The sequence below is a fragment of the Castor canadensis genome, chromosome 11, assembly GCF_047511655.1.
Source record: "Castor canadensis chromosome 11, mCasCan1.hap1v2, whole genome shotgun sequence".
Classification (NCBI taxonomy): domain Eukaryota; kingdom Metazoa; phylum Chordata; class Mammalia; order Rodentia; family Castoridae; genus Castor; species Castor canadensis.
In genome coordinates this window covers 82,177,975-82,196,139 of record NC_133396.1, presented here as the reverse complement: position 1 = coordinate 82,196,139, position 18,165 = coordinate 82,177,975, and the positions used below count along the sequence as shown (strand labels likewise).

Below are 18,165 nucleotides of genomic sequence, written 5' to 3'. Positions count from 1 at the left end.
ACTGCCTGTTTTATAAATAAAGATTTACTAAAATACAGCCACACCATTTGTTTATGTACTGTCTACAGTTGCTTTCATCTTGCTAGGTAGTGTAGTTGGAACTAAGGTCTTATAGCCCATAAAGCCTAAAATATTTGCTACCTAATCTCCCAGCCTATGTCACTTGGTGGAGTATGCAGTATGTGCTGAGCTCGTCATTGAATGAAAGGAATTGGGTCCCTGAAAGACTGTATGAAGCACAGCCTCTCTTTTCCATCTTACAGGCCAACTTACACCATTAAACAATGACATAAGAAAGAAAGAAACCTTTACTGTATTAAGCCATGGATACTTTGAAGTTACTTACTAATATTCTTTACTTTAACAAAGCATCACTTCCACAATAAACATGATAACTACTTTTTATTGGGCATTTTCTATGCGTCAGGCACTATTCTACATGCTTTTATATTCAATTCTCATGATAATCTTATGAAGTATCTACTTTTAAAAAAAAGCTTAAACTTTTTATTAGGTATGTGATGTTTATAAAGTATATACTCTTAATGACTATTTCATAAATGAGAAAATGAAGGGGTAGGTAATGATGAGAGGTGGGCTGGAATTCCTATCCAGGGATTCAAATCTGTACTCCAGAGTGCAGGCTCCTAACCTTTCCTCTCTGCCCCAGATTTAATTAACCTCCAGTCTTCAAGTTTTTCCCCAGATACTCACTACAGACTCCCATAGTGCTAATTATATAATCATCTCCATGGTACAGGTGAGAAAACTGACCTAGAGAAGTGAATGGTCAAAGGCTGCTTGACCAACAAGTGGCAGAACTGTAACCTGGGCCCAGAGCTTCTGACACCAGATCGTGGACTCCTTCCACTCCTCCTCAGGAACCCAGACAGTCTTAGCAAACACTCTAGATTCAAAGCAGAGTGTTTTCCTTGGGTGTTGGGCTATATTCAAAATGCACCAGCCTGTCAAACTGTTGTTGGACATTAGCCCATCCTTGAGCAGTCACCATAACAACATAGACATATGGAGAAGACTGTGGAGTGGGCAAAAGCTGATGCCAGTGCAGGAGAAGATGGAGCTTTGTGGAGAGTGGAGGTGGGCCAAGGACTCGCCTCTGGATGTGTTTTGGTAAGTTCATTTCATGGTATAGGCTGAGAATGGTTGAGAGGGATACTTGAGCTTTTCAGCATCCCAGTTAGTCCAGGACACCTCTTAGCAACTTCACACAACCTCTCAGGATGATATGAGACTTTTAGCGTTTCAAGAAATAAGTCCCAGGGGGAAGGAGTGACTAATGAAAATGCATGTTCCTGAGCCCACCTAAGATGTCCTGCATGAGAGTCTCTGGAGAGAGGTCTCAGAAATCTGCATTTTTAAACCAGCAATGTTGATGGTTCTGATATACATTACAGATTGAGAACCATAGCCTTAAGAAGGCATGGCAAGTAAAGATAACATCTAGACTTTACTCCTTCTTTTGTAGTCAGGTATCAAGCTAGCTCAAGAAAAATCCTGAGATGAGAATTTGGTTCTGCATTAGAAATATTTTCTCTCTGAGTATGTGAGTGAGGACAACGAGTAAAGTCATTCCTTGCCATCCTTTTTGCTGGGCAGTAAACCCATTAACTACCTCAGTTCTCTTCTCAAGAGAATCATTTTAGAAAGGAACACAGTATAGCATCCCGGTTGTCATATCACTGCCTTAAAATTAGTTTCCTTTTGTGATTCTTAATTTCTAACAGTTGAGAATTGATACCCCTCTTCCTGACTAGAGTAGACAAACGGAGAAGAACCAAGCTGGTCAGGGCCAGCTTAGGGACATGTGTGAGCTCACCACACACCTGTAGAGGCCATAAGTCCCACATTTCCCATGGTCTCCGAGACTGTGTCACTCGGTGGAGTATGCAGTGACGATGTCTTCCTCTGTGCTAAAACCAAGACTGCAGGGTATGAGAATAATAAATTCACAGAAGCAAAGGCTTCACGGACTCCTTGCTTTACCTGTTGTTCACAAGGTGTTGGAGAGTGCATATGTTTTGGAAAAATCAGAATGTGAGCAGTGGAGGGTGGGAATGGATGGGCATGAGCCCAGAGAGAGGTGGCTGGTCTCACTTGCAGTGCCTGAGAGGCACAGGTAACTGAGGGGATGTAAGGACCATCATCTCTGAAGCCATCCCAAGTAGATGAATGAAAATTAAAGCTCCTGTCAGTATATTAAAGGAAAGATGGTGCAAAGGACGTATTATTCTTTTTAGGTGACTCTAGAAGGGTGAGAATGAGAAGGGAGATAATTTCAGGATAGGCAGGAAATCACTGGCTCAAGTGTCAGTGACAGAGTAGATGCTTGGGTGGGGATAGAGGAGGAGGAGGAGAACCCTCACCTCACTGTGTCTTCACAAGCAAGGGAAGAGGCTTTCTAGAGCTTTTGGGTTTATTAAACCCTCTTCCTCCTCAATATGCCCATAAGGTAAAAAATCACATACTCTTCCCATTAAACAAACAAGCAATAAAAGAATAAGAAGAGAGAAGGTTGGAAGCAATATTTAGAAGAGTAAGATAGGTGCCCTTGAAGCTTCTAGTAGCCCCTGGTTGATCGAGTGTCCCAGAACAGCAGGGTCTGTCTTGGGGGAGTGGACAGCAAATTGGTTCTCACGAAGCTTCTCGAATGGTCTGCCCACACCTGAGTCTGTTTCATGGATCTCTATTCTCTATATTTGCATAGTGTTCTGTAGAACCTGCCCCCATGGGCTCAGACTGAATGACAGTGATGGAGTATAAGAGATGTGGTTGAAAGCCAAAGCACATAAAACACTATGAATAAACCTTTATCAGTACAGTCATGCCACTCACTTAAATATTGCTGAGCTACTTTCCTGCTACAGCAGAATTTGAATAGTTGCAACAGAGACTGTATGGCCTGCAAAGTCTTAAATATTTACTATATGGGCCTCCACAAGGAGAGTTTGCCAATCCCTGCTCTAGAAAGTCTTGCATTGACATTTAAATACTTAGCTTTATTTTATTTTATTTTACTTTTGGTGATACGGAATTTTGAACATATGATTTTGTGCTTACTAGGCAGGTACTCTACCCCTTGAACCACAAACCCCCAGCCCTGTTTTGCTTTAGTTATTTTTCAGATAGGGTTTCCCATTTATTTTGCCTGGGGCCAGTCTCAGACTGTTATTCTTCTACCTGTGCCTCTCGTGTAGCTGGGAATACAGACACATGTCACCAAGCACAGCATGTTGGTTGAGATGGGGTCTCATTAACTTTTTGTCCCAATCTTTGTCTCCTGAGTGGCTGGGATTACAGGCATGAAACACCATATACCTGGCTCTCTACTTAGCTTTAAAGTGACACATATCACTTCTATTTATAGTACAACTCACTGGCCAGAACTATCACATGGTCTCACCAACCATTGGAGACCAGGAAGTATGTCCTATTATGTTTCTGCTGTGGGGATAGGGTAACCAGAACATTTGGAAACAGCTTTAACTGACCACCTAGGCACCTGTTTTATGTTGAACTCAGTACTAGGTGCCTGATGGATACAAATAAACAAGACAAAACTAAAGGGACGCCAGACTTTGGAAGTTGGAAGGGGAAGTACTGAGTAGATTCAAGTGCCCTTCTCTTGAAGATGTAGACTGTGTCTTCTGAATTGCTGGAGATGGAAGATGCCCTCTCAGCTGGATGACAGCTAGACCTGGGCACTGGCCGGCTTGGCAAGCAGTAAGTGGGGTGATAGATTCCCCGGATGAACATTTATATCAATAATAGAAGGGATGCTTAACATGAATTCTTAGAGGAAAGATGAGATAATTTCATGTTTTGAAATTTGTAAAATTGATTCCATTGAAGCCAAAGCTCTGCAATGCATATTATTGCTGCTGTAATTTTGGCAAAGACATGATTCAAATTGGCAGAGTATCTGGAAAAGGGAAATCCAGGAAGGAAAGAGGGTGGGGTGGGCCAGTAAACAGAGGTGAGGAGCCAGATCTTATCTGAGTGGCCTGGAGAGGGGTGGTAGCTTGGCTGCCTTTGCCAGGAGGGGCATGCAGGTGAGCAGGCTGCAGACCACAGAGTCCAAGAATACTTGGAGTTGCTGGAGTGCTAAAGCTTGGGGAGGGAGTGGGAGCACCCAGGGGAGGGGTGCGTGCATGTGTGTGGTGGGGGAGAGACATTTAAACATTGTAGGAATGAAGGATAAATTTAAAATCCATCAAGGGGAGTAGAGACAGAATGACAACGTGAGGAGCATGAATCATTCTTTTTAGGGACCCACCCAACTGTTGCAGGACTTGAAATACATTTCTCCTTTATTTCTCCTCCCTACCAAGCTCAGCCTGGTCCCTTTACTCTCTCCTCATGCTCCCTTGACCTTGCCTTGGTGGTTGAATGTGTAGTGTTCATCAACATGTGTGCAACCCTCCAGTTCAGCCCACTGTGCCCTTGGGACTGCCCCGGAGGGCTGGAAAGACCAGTCCAGATGGTGGAGGAGGAGGAGGCGACAAAGGAAGGGGATGGCTTAAGACTGCCCATAGGGAAGTCAAGGTCTACTTAGTGTTCACATCAGGCTTTATCGCATATGCATTAAGATCATCTCATTGGCCTTTTTAAAAATCTTAGCTACTTTAGTGTAGTAGTGTAGGTGCTGGCAAGGCATCTTTGGATTCTGCTTCATGTGGTAGAGGCGATGTGATAAATATGGTAGAAAAAATACTAGAGCCCAGACCTAAAACCTGGGTTCTCACCTACCTCTGACTTTTATTGGCATGTAATTGGAAGCACTGGTCCAACAAAGCACTGGTCAAATTATTTGGACACCATGGCTCCTCTAAGCACATACAGCACTTCTTAGAACCAAGAGGATCCTGCATATGCCACTTGTGGTCACTAGGGATGTGGCTGGGTGTATGAGTGGGAGGAAGCAGGAAATTCAGGAGTTGGGCTTCTGTATGGGAGGCAGACAGTAAGCAGGTGTCTTGAAAAGGTGGTAACTTGAGGTTCTGTCAAGCCAGAAGGACTGTCCCCAAGACTTCAGGCTTGCAATGGGAACTCTTCTAGATCCTCTGGGTTCCTGAAAATCTGTCTCCGTACCTATTCTCTTCTTTTTGCCTGTAATCCCCTCTCATTCCTCACCCATAGAGCTCTGTTCAAATCTAGCTTCCAGGTGCTTTCCTCCACACAGCACTCCTGACAAGCCCAGATTGGCAAGGGCCCTTTTTATGAGTTCCTGTAGCCAGTAGGCCTATTCCAAACCCCAATCCAGCACATCATGTATGGAGTGAAAATTCATGTACCTCCTGTCCTCTCCATGAGGGCGATTTGGGCTTAGTCCAGCTCACCTTGGGGTGCCCAGTGTCTTCTACTGGCACGGTGTCTGGCACATGGTAAACCGTCTTTGGTCAACACTGATTGGATGAGAACCTCTTTCAGAATTGATTCTGGCCACACCCTCCTTGGCGTGGAACAGGAGAGCCAGGCTCAGGGGAGCTGTCAGGGGCACCTGAGTCCATGTGTGCTTCCTAGATCTTGAAGCGAATGTTAGGAAAGGAGGAAGGAACCCACAGGTAGGACCAAGTTCTCAAGAAGAACTCCCCTTCTAGCTGGCTCTGGAGGAGAGGGGGGAAGTAGGTGCTGTGGAGAACTCCCCAGAAGAGTTGGGATACTGGGATAGAAGATTCTTCTATCCAAATTGGGAGAGAACACTGAGATAGCTGTCCACCTGAGGAGGATGCTCTCTCTGTATAGAGGCACCCTGAAACAATTATAACCATTGCACATGTAGATGGCTCCAGACTTAACTGTGAGAGCCATGCAAATTCAGTAGAACCTACTTCAGATTTTGAGTTTTGCTCTTTTCCAGACTATTGATAATCAGTATGATCTGCTAGTGTGATTCTGGGCAATGACAGCCAGCTGCAGCTCTGAGTCAGCCACGTGATCGCGAAGGGGAACCACTGATACTCTATAGGGTACAGTGTTGCTCGACTGTAATGTTCTGTGATTATGCATGTTGTCAAATGCATTTTGACTTACGGTATTTTCAATTTATGATGTGTTTATTGGAAGGTAGGCCCATTGTAAGCCAAGGAGCATCTGTAAATCATGTATTTTCTTCTGCATTAGACTGTGAAATGCATGGTAAGAATCAAGTCTATTTTGTTTAAACTCTGATACCTGGCACCTGGTACCCAGACAGGTCCCCAGTAGATGATCCTGATTTCAACATTATTTACTGAGCTTCTGCTGGGTGCCAGTTTCTTGGCCAGGCTCTGCGCACATCAGAGATCCTAGCTTGGAGGACTATGTCATTAACCTCTTTCTCTTCTCTACTTCCCTGTGCCCCCTGACCCTCCCCCATCCTTTCCTCCCCACCCCTTGTCTCTGCCCACCCTTTCCCTGGCAGAGCAATGTTCTGTGATGGTGCCCGAGATGCGTGGACTGAGCCCAGGCCGAAGGCTGCCCGAGCACCCCCTGTGCCCAGCCGTAGGTGGGAGCCCTGAACCCCAGGCAGCCGGCCGCCGGCGCCACGTCCTGGCCCTGCCGGAGGAAGAGGCATGGCGTCCCCAGCAGTGCGCCCTGCTCGAGGCCGACGCCTCGGACGAGGTGGGCATGCTGCCCGCCTCCCCGCGTGCTGCCGTCTCCGGCTTCGACAACTTCTTCCCGGTGCAGGAGGGCGAGGGCCCCGCCTGGGAGGGCGGCTCAACGCTGGAGGCCGGTTCGAGCCCCTTCCTCCCGGTGAGCCCCGAGGTCATGAAGCGGAGGCGCGGGGGTCTCATCGAGCAGCGCGACATCATCAAAGCCCACGAGGCGCACAAGATGCAGAGCACCCCGCAGGCCCGGCGCAAGGAGTGGGAGTGAGTACGGCTGGATGGGGTGGGGGCTGGGACAGGGTGGATGGAGGCAGCCAAGGAGGAGCAGGACACCTATTAGTCTCTGCATAGACCGACCAGGTCTGGGACCCTCTTGAGTGGGGGCCTGTGGTCAACCCCATAATCTCACTACTCAGTCACAGGTCGCGCTTGACCCGCACTGAGGTCTAACTGAGGTCTATGGCTGTCATATGGGGGTGAATCAAGCTTGTCCTTTCCCCCTCCCCCATTTTACTGAGATGGTAAGAGAACGAATTGGGGTCTGTTTCATATCTGAGCATCCCTGCAAACAATGGAGACTCTGTCACAATGTGAATCATATATCTCATCTTTCCTTCAGGAATCACACTAACCCTACTCTCATCCTGGGATGAATGATTACATTTGGGAGCGAGTTTATCATAGGATGGAAGAAGTTGACCAATATCTGTGGCTACCAGGACTTTATCTCTGCTCTTTTTATGTAGGGCAAAAAGATTTATTTTCTGTCTTGGGCCAACTTTAATCTAATTCGTGACCTTTGAGAATTTAGGTTTTTTTTCCTAGGAATTATAAATTAAAGGAAAACAATTTTTTGTTTAATTCTTAATTTCCCAGGTTTATACTCCATATAAGGAGTTCTTTGGATTATAGTTTATTTGCGTGTCTTGTGGTCTGTATGTCTTTATTTCCTCTTGCCTTAGATTGTTGAGTTGTTATTGAATACAAAGGGACTAGTGACAGGTATTTTTAATGGTGGTACTCATGATAGAATTTATCTACTTGGTTTTCATGCATGTTTTGGATGGTACAAATGGGAGTTCGCTGCTCTTAGCTTCATTTAGATGTTAATATTTGTTAATTTGTTAATTCTGTCAGTGAGCCCTAATGTGTGCTATGCTCCTGGGATTCAGAGAAGAGTTGAACATAGCCCACATTCAATAAACTGCTGTATTGCTCATCTCTCTGTTAGTCTTTAAAACCATATCCAGTGCATTCCTCATTGCGCCTTCCAACTATTATCTGAGTTTAACCAATGAGGCACTAAGAAGTGAATGACTTTGTCAAGGTCACTTGATAATATTTGCATTGTTATTACGATTTGCTATTGACTAGTGAATCGAACCCTAGTGGTCTGGTTCTAGAATCCCTGATTTTAACCAGGGAGGTACAGAGCCTTTCATTCTAATTCCCATAGCACTTCTTATCTCAGCAACACATTTTCTTTCTTTTTTTTGGTGGTACTGGGGCTTGAACTCAGGGCTTAATGCTTGTTAGGCTTGTTAGGCTCTACCACTTGAGCCACTCCACCAGCCCTCTCTCAGCAACTCATTGAGGCATCATGGCAAGAGAACTAGCAGTGGAGGCTGAAAGACTTGGAACTAATTTTCAGGGTGACCTAATTAATGGGATGGATTAGAGTAAGTCACCTCATAATGGTTTTGAAAAATGAATAGAAAAAAGTAGATGGCTGTTTGAGTACCACACAACTCTGACAGTCAGTGTTTCTTCACAATTAGAAGTATTATCTTTTTCTGCTCCTTGCTTATCTTCCTAATGGAGCTCTAAACAATTTGAAGGGAGAAAGTCTTACAAATTGTTTATGTCCTCCAATGCCTGTCATACTGCCTAATCCAAGAATTCCTGCAATGCTTAACAAAAAACTAGCTTTACCATGACTAGCAATGTGCAAATAACATTTATATGCTTCCCTAAGGTCAGCTTTAGCTAATAGGAGGACACCGAGGGTGGCTGTGGGCATGGGAGACTGTTTTCAGCCAAGCAGATCCATAAGGAGATGAGAAGACACATCAGTGGTCTTGGGGGCATATCAACCTTCAGAAATGTAATACTGGAGGAGGAACCCATACAGAGAGTGAGAAGAGTGGAAGTGAGAGGAAATGCAGAATCTAGGGACACAGCAGTGAGAAAAAGAGTGTGTTCAGAGGAAGGAGTCATTATCTGTGTAAAATGTTGCTGGAAGGTCAAATGAGATGAGTGGAGAGAACAAATCATGGGCTTTTGCAACACGGAGCTGTCCATAATGGGAGAAATTTGGGTAGGATGATAAGATCAGAAGCCCAGTTGGAGTGGGTCAATGGGAAAATGGGACGTGATAGACAATGATGTTGGAGGAACCATCTGTGCTGACCAACACTCACAGCCTCCTCAATGTTGTTGTCATGGAGACCTCTATGATTAATACCATCATGGCTTTCCCCCCTCACTACTCAACCTCTTCCCTGTATGTCCCTCTATGGGCCTCAATCTGAGTGCGTCCCACCCCTTTCCAACACTCCAGATCCCAATATTGCACCATCACCAGCAAAATCTTCTACATCTTTCTGCCTTCTCTGGACATTTCCTTCACTCTCTTATTCTTACTGGAATTTGCCTCCCATGAGAATACTGCTTGCTCTGTAGCTGGCTCATGTGGTGACTTCTTTCTTCTTCCATACCACACTGTACTTTCTAGCCTGGAATTTGAGTATGTGTCAGCTCCTCATTGCTTCTTCCAGGCCATTATTCCATACTTCTGTCCCCAAAATGCCAACTTTGGAGCTCACATTCTTGCTATAGTCATGTACAGCCTCTTGGTTGCTCACTTCATTCCAGGAAGATTTTTAGCTCTTGGTTTACTGCCTTCTTCCGCAACTCTTCAGCTGCCAACATTTCTTGGTGATTTCAGCATCCATTTAGATGACTCTTTCTGTGTCCTGGCCTCTTAGTTCCCTACCATCTTTTCCCTTGTGGCTTTGTCTCCTTATTTCCCACTGAGACCCCTCTTCTGTTTTGCCTGGAACTTGTCTAACTAATGTCAGTTTCAAGCATCCCACTGTCTGATCACCACCTCCTTTATGGCCCCTTCACTTCCTTTAGGGCTCAATTCCCAAGATTTCTTTAATCTCAATGTATCTGCTAGACATTGTTCCTGTGACTTTTTTTTTTTTTTACTACTCCCTTCACCAATTGCATCCTCATTTCCTATCCTATTAAACTACATTCCATAACAAGCATCAGAAATGTTTTCCGGAGGAAAATGGCGATGTTTCTCCTGAGTTCTCCTTTTATCCTCTCCATTGTCTCCTACTAGTTTCCAAGAGAGAGCCAATCATCAGCCAAGATAAAAATGCTTTTTAAGCCTCCTTCCCAATTGGTTTCTAGTCTGCTTCATGCTCTAACATCATTATAATCTCTTCCTTGTTTTTAACCTTAACTTCCTTAATCCTCTGTTGCTTCATCATACTGGTCTTGCAAAACTCCAACTCTGCTTAAATCCTACTTGCCACTATTCTTCATGTGCACCCTGGCAGCTGAACATTGCCATGGAAGAATGCTCATCTCTGCTGACTGGTCTCACTGTAAACTGATGAGCACTACCTCAAGTCAGCCCAGAAATCCCACATTTCCTTTTCTCATCTACTCTCGCACCTTTCTAGAGATGATTTCACACACCTTTCTCTTAATTCTCAAACACCAACATCTCCCACCAGCTCACTCCCAGCTTGTAAGTACAGTTGCCTTCCTACTTCACTGGTAAAATAGCAGCAATCAGAAGAGGCATTCACAAGCTCCTACCACTGCATTGCCCACCTACTGCATAGGGGTGCCATACCACATCTGTCCTCCTGCTGCTGTGGACTGACCGCCCACCTGACCTCCACAGGGTGAGCAACTTTCTTACCCCATGTGCTTCTGTCATAATGTATGGCCTTGCCACAGATCAAAAAGCAACTGGGTCAAGTCCCCATGAATTAACCATAAGACCTCCACATGGAGGTCTGGTGTCCACAAAGAGCAAGTTGAGCCTTCTCATCTATTCTCTCTGTATCCAATTTCTTTTCTCACAATTCCCTTTAGAATCCATTCCAATAAGGCCTTTGTTCCAAACAAATAACTCTTACATGGCTTAGGTTGGTCTCCCTCTTAGCAAACCCAGTAGATGATTCTCTAGGTCTGTCTTCTTTGGCCTAGCAACAGCAGTATTTGATCATCCCTCTGTCTCTTAACACTTCATATGGTTTTCACTCTTGGTTCTTCTCCACCCTCATTGTCACCCTCAATGTCTTTCGCTAGCTTCCTCTTCCTTTCCCCAGTCCCTGAACACTGAAGGTTTAGGACCTGTTCTCTTCACACCAATACTTACTTCCCAGTGACCTCACCTCGTCTCCTGCATTAGTCACTCTCACATATGGTAACTCCCAATTTTGTATCTTCAAGGCTTCCCCGAAGTGTGGATACTTTCCCACTTCTTTGGAACCTTCATTTGTACGATTTTAAGCATCTCAAACAGCATGCCCAACATCAAAATAGTGATTTCCCCCTAGACCTGCTTCTCCTGCAGGCTTCCCTATCTCAGTAAATGATACCTTTAGTCTTTCTGTTGCTGGGGTCAGAAATGTTGAAGCCAAACCTGTTTCTCACAGACACCCAATTCTGACCAATGCCCATTGGCTCTCCCTTCAAAATGTATCAAATCACTGGTTACTACTTCTTCCACTAGCTCCCTGCTCCAAGCCAGCTTTTCTTTTTATTTCTGTCCAATAAATACTTATATGGTTCATACTTCATGTCCAGCACTGTTGTAGTTTCCAAATGTTAACCCTTTTATTCTTGTAAAAATTGAATGAAGCTGCTACAATTATTGTATTAGGCAGCTTTGCACCACTGTGACAAAATACTTTAGAGAAATCAACTTGAAGGAGGAAAGATTTATTTTAGCTCATGGATTTGGAAGTTTTAGTCCATGGTTGATTGGCCAGGTTGTTTGTAGATCTGTGGCAAGCTGTACATCATGGTGGAAGTGCATGATGAAGAACAGCTGCTTACCTCATGGAGGCCAGAAGCAAAGAGGGCAGGGAAGCAGACTCCCTCGAAACCATGAAGCTATGAATCCATAAATGGATTAACCCATTTATGAGGTCAGAGTCTGCTGATCCACTCACCTCCCTCTGAACACTGCTGCATCAGGGGACCCACCCTTCAACACACGAGCCTAGGGGGACATTTAAGATCCAAACCATAACAATTTTTAATCTCTGTTTTTACAAAGGGGGCCCAGAATCTTAAGAATCTTTACTAAAAGGATTACTTTGATCACCTCTTAACTAGCTTCTCTGTTTCCATCCCTCCCTACTAGAGTCTGTTTCTCCCTCTGTGGCAAAAATTCCTTTTACTATCTTTTCAGATTTACAAAGGAGCTGGAAAGATAGTACACAGAGGTTCCGCCCAAGAGTCTTCAGTGATGTAACATGTCCACCTCAGTTCAAAACCCTCTAGTGTCTTCATATCTCACCCAGAGTTGGTCACATGGCCGGCGAGGACATTTGTGATTTCCTACCCTTTACTCCTACCCCCTAAAGATGCAAGGCAGATCTGACTTAGTCTTGTGGTCTTCCCCCCATCATTCATTCTGCTCCAGCTATGCTGGCCTTGGCCATTCCTTAAAGATGCTCAGGCCACTTCCATATCCAGACCTTTGTCTCTGTGGTTCCCTCTGCCAGGAGTGCACTTCTCCATGTACCTGCAGGGCTCTTTCTCACTGCTTAGACCTTCTTGGGCACCCTACATAAAATAGCATTCCCCCACTGTCACTGCTTTCCCTTCTTATTTTATGTTGTTTTCACCATAGTCTTTATTGCTATTTCCCTGACACATACACACAGACATACACATTTTGTCCTGAGTGTAAGCTTCTGGAAAGCAGGGACGTTGTCTTATATTTAGGTACCTGAACAACACCTGAGGAGTGGATGACTCACACCAAATGTTCATTGAAGGAATGATAAACTAACACACTGAGGGGAAGCTAGCATCCAGGGGAGGAGGCAGCTGAGTTCCCTGGTTGTACAGGTTGTTGACTGAATAGGGCCTCCAGCTGAACAATCAGCAGAGGATATGAGGAAGTGAGTGTTCTCTGCTCTTCTCTGGGCTGCTCACAACCCTGTGTCCCCGGCCTTCTGACTTCTGCTGACTTAGGTTCTATGAATAGGGTTGGCCTGGTCCTTTCTCAGGGCATGGATTTGCTGCAGTAGGAAATCAGGAAGGCTTCTCTGGCAGTTTCCACCCTTCCCTGGGTCCTGTCTGATGCCCACACAGCTGACAGCTCATAACACACACCCACCAGCTTTAAATCCTGCCTCCTTGGCACTGAGTCAGGACTCTGGTGATGCACAAAGCCGACTAGAAACCAACCTGGGAGGTTTCCTTGTGGTTTTGCCAGTGGCTGGGGAAAACGTGTGGCTAAGGGACGTGGAGAAGGTAGGAGGATACCTGGAGTCAGTCAAGGACTTTGGTTTTCCGTGGAAAGCACTTAGGAGTTTGTTAAAGACTGTTACTTTATCTATTAGCAGATGAAACAGGTTTTCTTGTGGAGAATGTTATTTCCCAAAGAACCTATTAAAAGGCTTCCTGAGGCCTGGTGTGGGTTATGAGGGGCTCTTGGTTAATACCAAGTACTTCTTGTATACGAAGGTTTAGTAAGTGGTATGAGAAACCTTGGTTTTAGTAATGAAGTACTTTAATATAATTCCTTCCACCTTACCCAGCGTTTTCATACATACTGCTTATCTGACCCTCACGAGCAATCCTATGGACGAGTTGTTATTATCATTAATTTATAGATGAGAAAAAATGAGCCTTAAAGTTAGAGAGTGTTGGGTCAAAAGTCAGTCTTAATAACGACTGTTACCATTGATTGAGCACTGGCTATGGTTTAGGTGCTTTGCATGGATTATTTATGCTAACAGAAATAATAGGTACTGTTATAAAGAACAGAAACATTTCATAGGGTACTAATATTACATATAGGTTTGAAAGAAAGGAAATTATGTGTAACTTTCAAGTCTGCGTAGGTTGGTACGACTTACTCTACAAAGAAGGAAGCTGTATTTCCATAACTATAGTACTTTTCACACTGTATTGTAATTGCCTGTTTACATGTCTGTGCCCCCCACCAGACTGTCACAGGGATGTACCTCTCTGTGGCGTCTCCGTTAGTTAGCACAGTGCCCGGCACATAATAGACACTTAATAGATGTTTGCAAAATGAAAAAACAATGTTCTTTTACACACTGGAAAGCTAAAGCTTAAAGAGGTGAAGTTACTTGCCCATGGCTACAGAGTCTAGGATTTACACTGGCTTCTCTGACACCAAAACCTGTGCTTGTTCCAGGTTAGCATCCTACCCACATGTCTCCTGTAGTGACCCGCACAGCACTGGGCAAGTGACAGGAGCCAATTTGTACTTTTGTTGTCACCAGGCTTCTTGTAAACTGTGGCACCTTGGGCAGGCCATCACTCCTGCATCTTTTTTTGTTTTGTTTGCTGTAATGAGGGTTGAACCCAGGGCCTTGTACATGCTAGGAAAGTGCCCTTTCCACTTGAGTCACCCTCCCACCCTTTTGCTTTTAGTTTGCTTATAAGACAAGGTTTTGCTATCTTTGCCAGGGTTGGCCTCAAGCTTGTGATCCTTCTGCCTCCCAAGTAGCTGGGATTACAGGCATGTATCACCATACCTGGTCTGTCATAACTTTTGAGCACATTTAGTAGCTCACACAGACTCATGCTGGTGAGTCCTAGAGTTGTTCTGGGTTTTTCTGCCTACAATCTCCTTGGGTGATGTTAACTGGGTCCACTTATTTGAAGCTGATCCCAAATGTAGATTTCCTAAGAACCTTTAACTCTTGCCAGATGCTTGCCTGGTTGCTATCACTGCTTTGTTGTCCAGTGTCTAAAACTTCATGAGGCTAGAATGGAACACCTCATCCTTTCCTGACCCAATCTGGCCCCTTCATTTCTTTCTGTCTCAGGAGATGGCACTATTGATCCAATTGCCCACACAAGATATTCTCATTATCTTTTATTTCTCCTTCCCTTTTCCCTCCCTCTGCTCAGTTGGCAAGCCCTGTGACACCTTCTCCCAAACATACCCCAAGTGCAAACACTCCTCCACCCTCACTGCTGCCAGTCACTTCCATGCTCCTGTCACTTGAACCATGGCAGTGGCTTCCTCACTGACCTCTGTCCTTGTATCTTTGTTTCCCTGAAATCGGGGACTATGTGTATTTCCACAACAGGCAGAGACATTTTTAAAAGGGCACAATTTCCCTTTGTACCAGAGTACAATATGAACTCACTGCCATTCCTGGCTTACAGGTCCTTATCCCACCTGGTCTTTGCCTGACTCTGGGCCTCCTTCCTGACACTCTCTCCCTTGCTCCCTCCACTCCCACGCACTGGCCTTTCTTCCAGGCTAGGCCTGTGCCTGCTTGTGTCTCTGCTCTGGCTTCTCCCCTCTGGAATGTTCTTTCTCCAAGTCTTAACGGGGTCAGCTCATTCTTGTCATTTAGACCTTAGATGCTTCCTCAAAAAGATTATCCTTTACCTCACAGGCTGAAATAGACACCTGGATACCCTGTGTCCTGTCACCCTATGCAGCTGACTGCCTCCTCTGACAAGAGTGTCAGTTCCATGAGAGGAGTGACTTTTACTGCCTAGTCCACTCTGTTACCCCCAGTGCTGACAGCAATGCCCACAGTCAGTATTTCTGAGTGAGAGAATGTTCCAGAAGCAGTTGGTTGGCATGGTTATAACTAGGATCTAGATGCTTACCTGGATTCTGACAGCCCCCAACTATATTGTCAAGTCTAGTCTAGGGACTCAGGACACAGGTGCTCCAGGTTGTGGGGCCAACCCTGGGGTGTGGACCTTATGGGCAGTAAAGCACAGGGTGGTCAAATTACAGGTTGTGTGGGTACTGTTTTCCTTCGTGCCTTTGTTTGGACATGGAGCTTTTCTGAGCCTCATTTTCTTCCTTTTCTAGATTGTGGATGAATACAGTGACCTTTTGAATTACCATGAAGCACAAACAACATTTGATCTGGTGTTGGGCTGTTTTTCCCCCCGATGTCTGGTTCCTCACCTTCAGGAGCCTGTCACGTTTCATTACTATCTACAGTGGGCATCTGAGGGGTGCTGAGGCCGTGATGCAGAGGCTCAGTTAGGATTGAGGACCCACTGGATATACCAGCAGACCACAGCTGCTCACATAAGGGGTAAATGTGGAAATGCACAGTGTCGGGAACAAGAAAGCAGTCACCTTATTATCAGTGTCGTTTAGACCAGCTATTTCACTTGCAGATGAGGGAGCTGGGGTCCCATGAGGCTGGTTGACCACTGGGGCTTTACAAGAACCACTCCTCAGTTTGCAAGGTCATAGACTGTAGTGACCAAGGCTTGGAGGATCCAGTCCTATTATTCCTGTCCCTCTTCTGTCTTATATGCCCCCCTCCCCATTCTGCTGACTTGGAGGGAGAGAAGAAGGTAGCCAGATTGCGAGTAATGACAATTCAGACATCCAAACAACATTCTCACTAATATTCTCGCATCACCACAAATTCTGTAAGGAAGCAAATATCTCAACTTTGACACTTTCTAACTGAATTTTAAAAGACAATGGGCCAAGTTTTCTCTGGACCTTTGAAAGACAGCCAACCCAGTGCAGAGCTAGCTCTCATTCCATGTGCTGCCCCCTGCTGAAAAAAAAGCAGCATCCCTTAGTTTAGTTCTTAGAGTAGTGGAATCTGTGGAAATGCAATTGCTGGAAGGGGTGGGAAAGAATTTATTCACTTGAATAGAAGTGCCTTGATGAGTGATCCAATATTTAATTCCATTTAACTTGGTATGCTTGGGGGAGGCAGGAAGTCTCAGGCCACTGTGGTCCCCACCACTCCTTACTGCCTTCCCCTGGACTAATATTTGGATGGCAGGTTAGTCTTGAAAGCAACTGAGTTTGCAGCACTACCCCCTCACTCAGAGATGAGGCATTTCAGGCTTTTAGGGTTGTAGTATAACAGGCGTGCAGAAACCAGGACATATGCCAACGGAACACAGGAATCATGAGCCTTCAACACGCTGTGCTATCACTAGCCAGCAACACATTTGAGAAACAGCAGCTAAGAAGGGACCTGCAGCATATGCCATGCTTTCTTGGGATTCTGAGCAGAACAAGAAGGCACAGAGAATCCAGAGGAATGGGTTTCACCAGGATCTGACAATGCCAGGGATGTCTAGAGTCTACTTTTAAGATGGGCCAGTGGGGTGCCTCCTCACACATCCTTGAATTTTCCCTATCTGTCCTTGAAAGGCCTGATTCTAGGCCTGGTCTCTGGTGACTTTCCTTTCCCTACATTGTTCCTGCTTCTTGTTTTCCACAGTCCTAGAAACGTCCCCCTAGAGAGCAGGCTGAGGGAATATGTCTGGTGTTGTGTCTGAGCAGTGTTGAGTCTTGACTCCCAGTCAGGCAGTGCTAGGTAAGGAGGGCCCCTCTGTGGGTGACCAGCCCCTGTCCCAAGCAGCCTGGTGACTCTGCTCTCAAGAAGCACTAATTCCCAGCCTCTCTACCCCTGCACTGAAGCCCCTGACTCCCTGGGAGGAAGCACGTGCTTTCATCTTTTTCAGAGCACAGTGATAGCAACCAAGGTACTGTGGGATCTGTTGCCCACTTCTTCCCTTTGCAGGCCAGGCCTGCAAGGAGAGGATGAAGGGAGAAGAGTCTGTGACTCTGCAGCCTGTGTCCAGTTCTGTCTGCCCCACATGTCCTGTCCACATCTGTGCTTCTCTTGCTCACACCATCAGTCTTGGCCCTGTTTTGAGGGGCAGGCCAGTTAGTATCTCCTTTCTTCCAGACCTCCTCTGCCTATGCGGGCCTTGCTTGGGTATCTCCAGACTCTGGAGCCTTCTGAACATGTCAAGATTCTGCCCCAGGCACTTTTCTGGAAATAAAAAAACGGGGAAGAGGGACAGTGGTGCCCTCTAGTGTTGTCACCTGCACAATTTGTCATATTGTCTCTCTTTTTCACAAGAATTATTTTGTTCTTTTATGGTGCCCCCCAGTGGATATTTCTGTACATTGCAGTTATATCTTGCTGGGAAGCTTTTCACAGAATACTTACTGTGTGTGGTATCATTGGAAGTGGCTGGCGAGAGGCCACCCATCAAATCACAGGGAAGGAAGCAGAAGCCAGAAGGAGGAGAATCTGGGCAGAGCAGGGTGAGCGCCCCACTCAGGGATTCAGGGTCCCCCTCCACACATACTGCTCCCCACTAGCGTACTACCCTGAAAGAGCTCCCTTGGGTGCACAACTGTGCATGAGTCAAGAAAACAGATGGGGACGATTTCCTCTTAGTGGTGATGGGATGGGAAGACACATGTGGAAAAGGACTTACTTAGTGCTGAGGAGATGAACAAAGTTGAAGAAATTTGCTTTGGGGTTTTTGGCTAAAAAATGAAATTGCT

At 45.5% G+C, this 18,165-nt stretch overlaps 1 protein-coding gene across 10 annotated transcripts in view; it reads left to right on the top strand.

Annotated features, from left to right (window-relative positions):
* Cacna1e (calcium voltage-gated channel subunit alpha1 E) overlaps nt 1–18,165 on the top strand; it is a 477,885-nt gene that overhangs the window by 90,580 nt on the left and 369,140 nt on the right. For 9 of the 10 annotated variants that reach the window (XM_074047300.1, XM_074047306.1, XM_074047299.1 and 6 more), the window contains exon 2: nt 6,422–6,872. In XM_074047300.1, coding sequence (XP_073903401.1) covers nt 6,436–6,872 — 437 coding nt within the window. In that variant the 5' untranslated portion in view covers nt 6,422–6,435. Of the gene's footprint in view, nt 1–3,443; nt 3,742–6,421; nt 6,873–18,165 lie in introns of those variants that run through there. The other variant, XM_074047297.1, reaches the window with a different exon arrangement.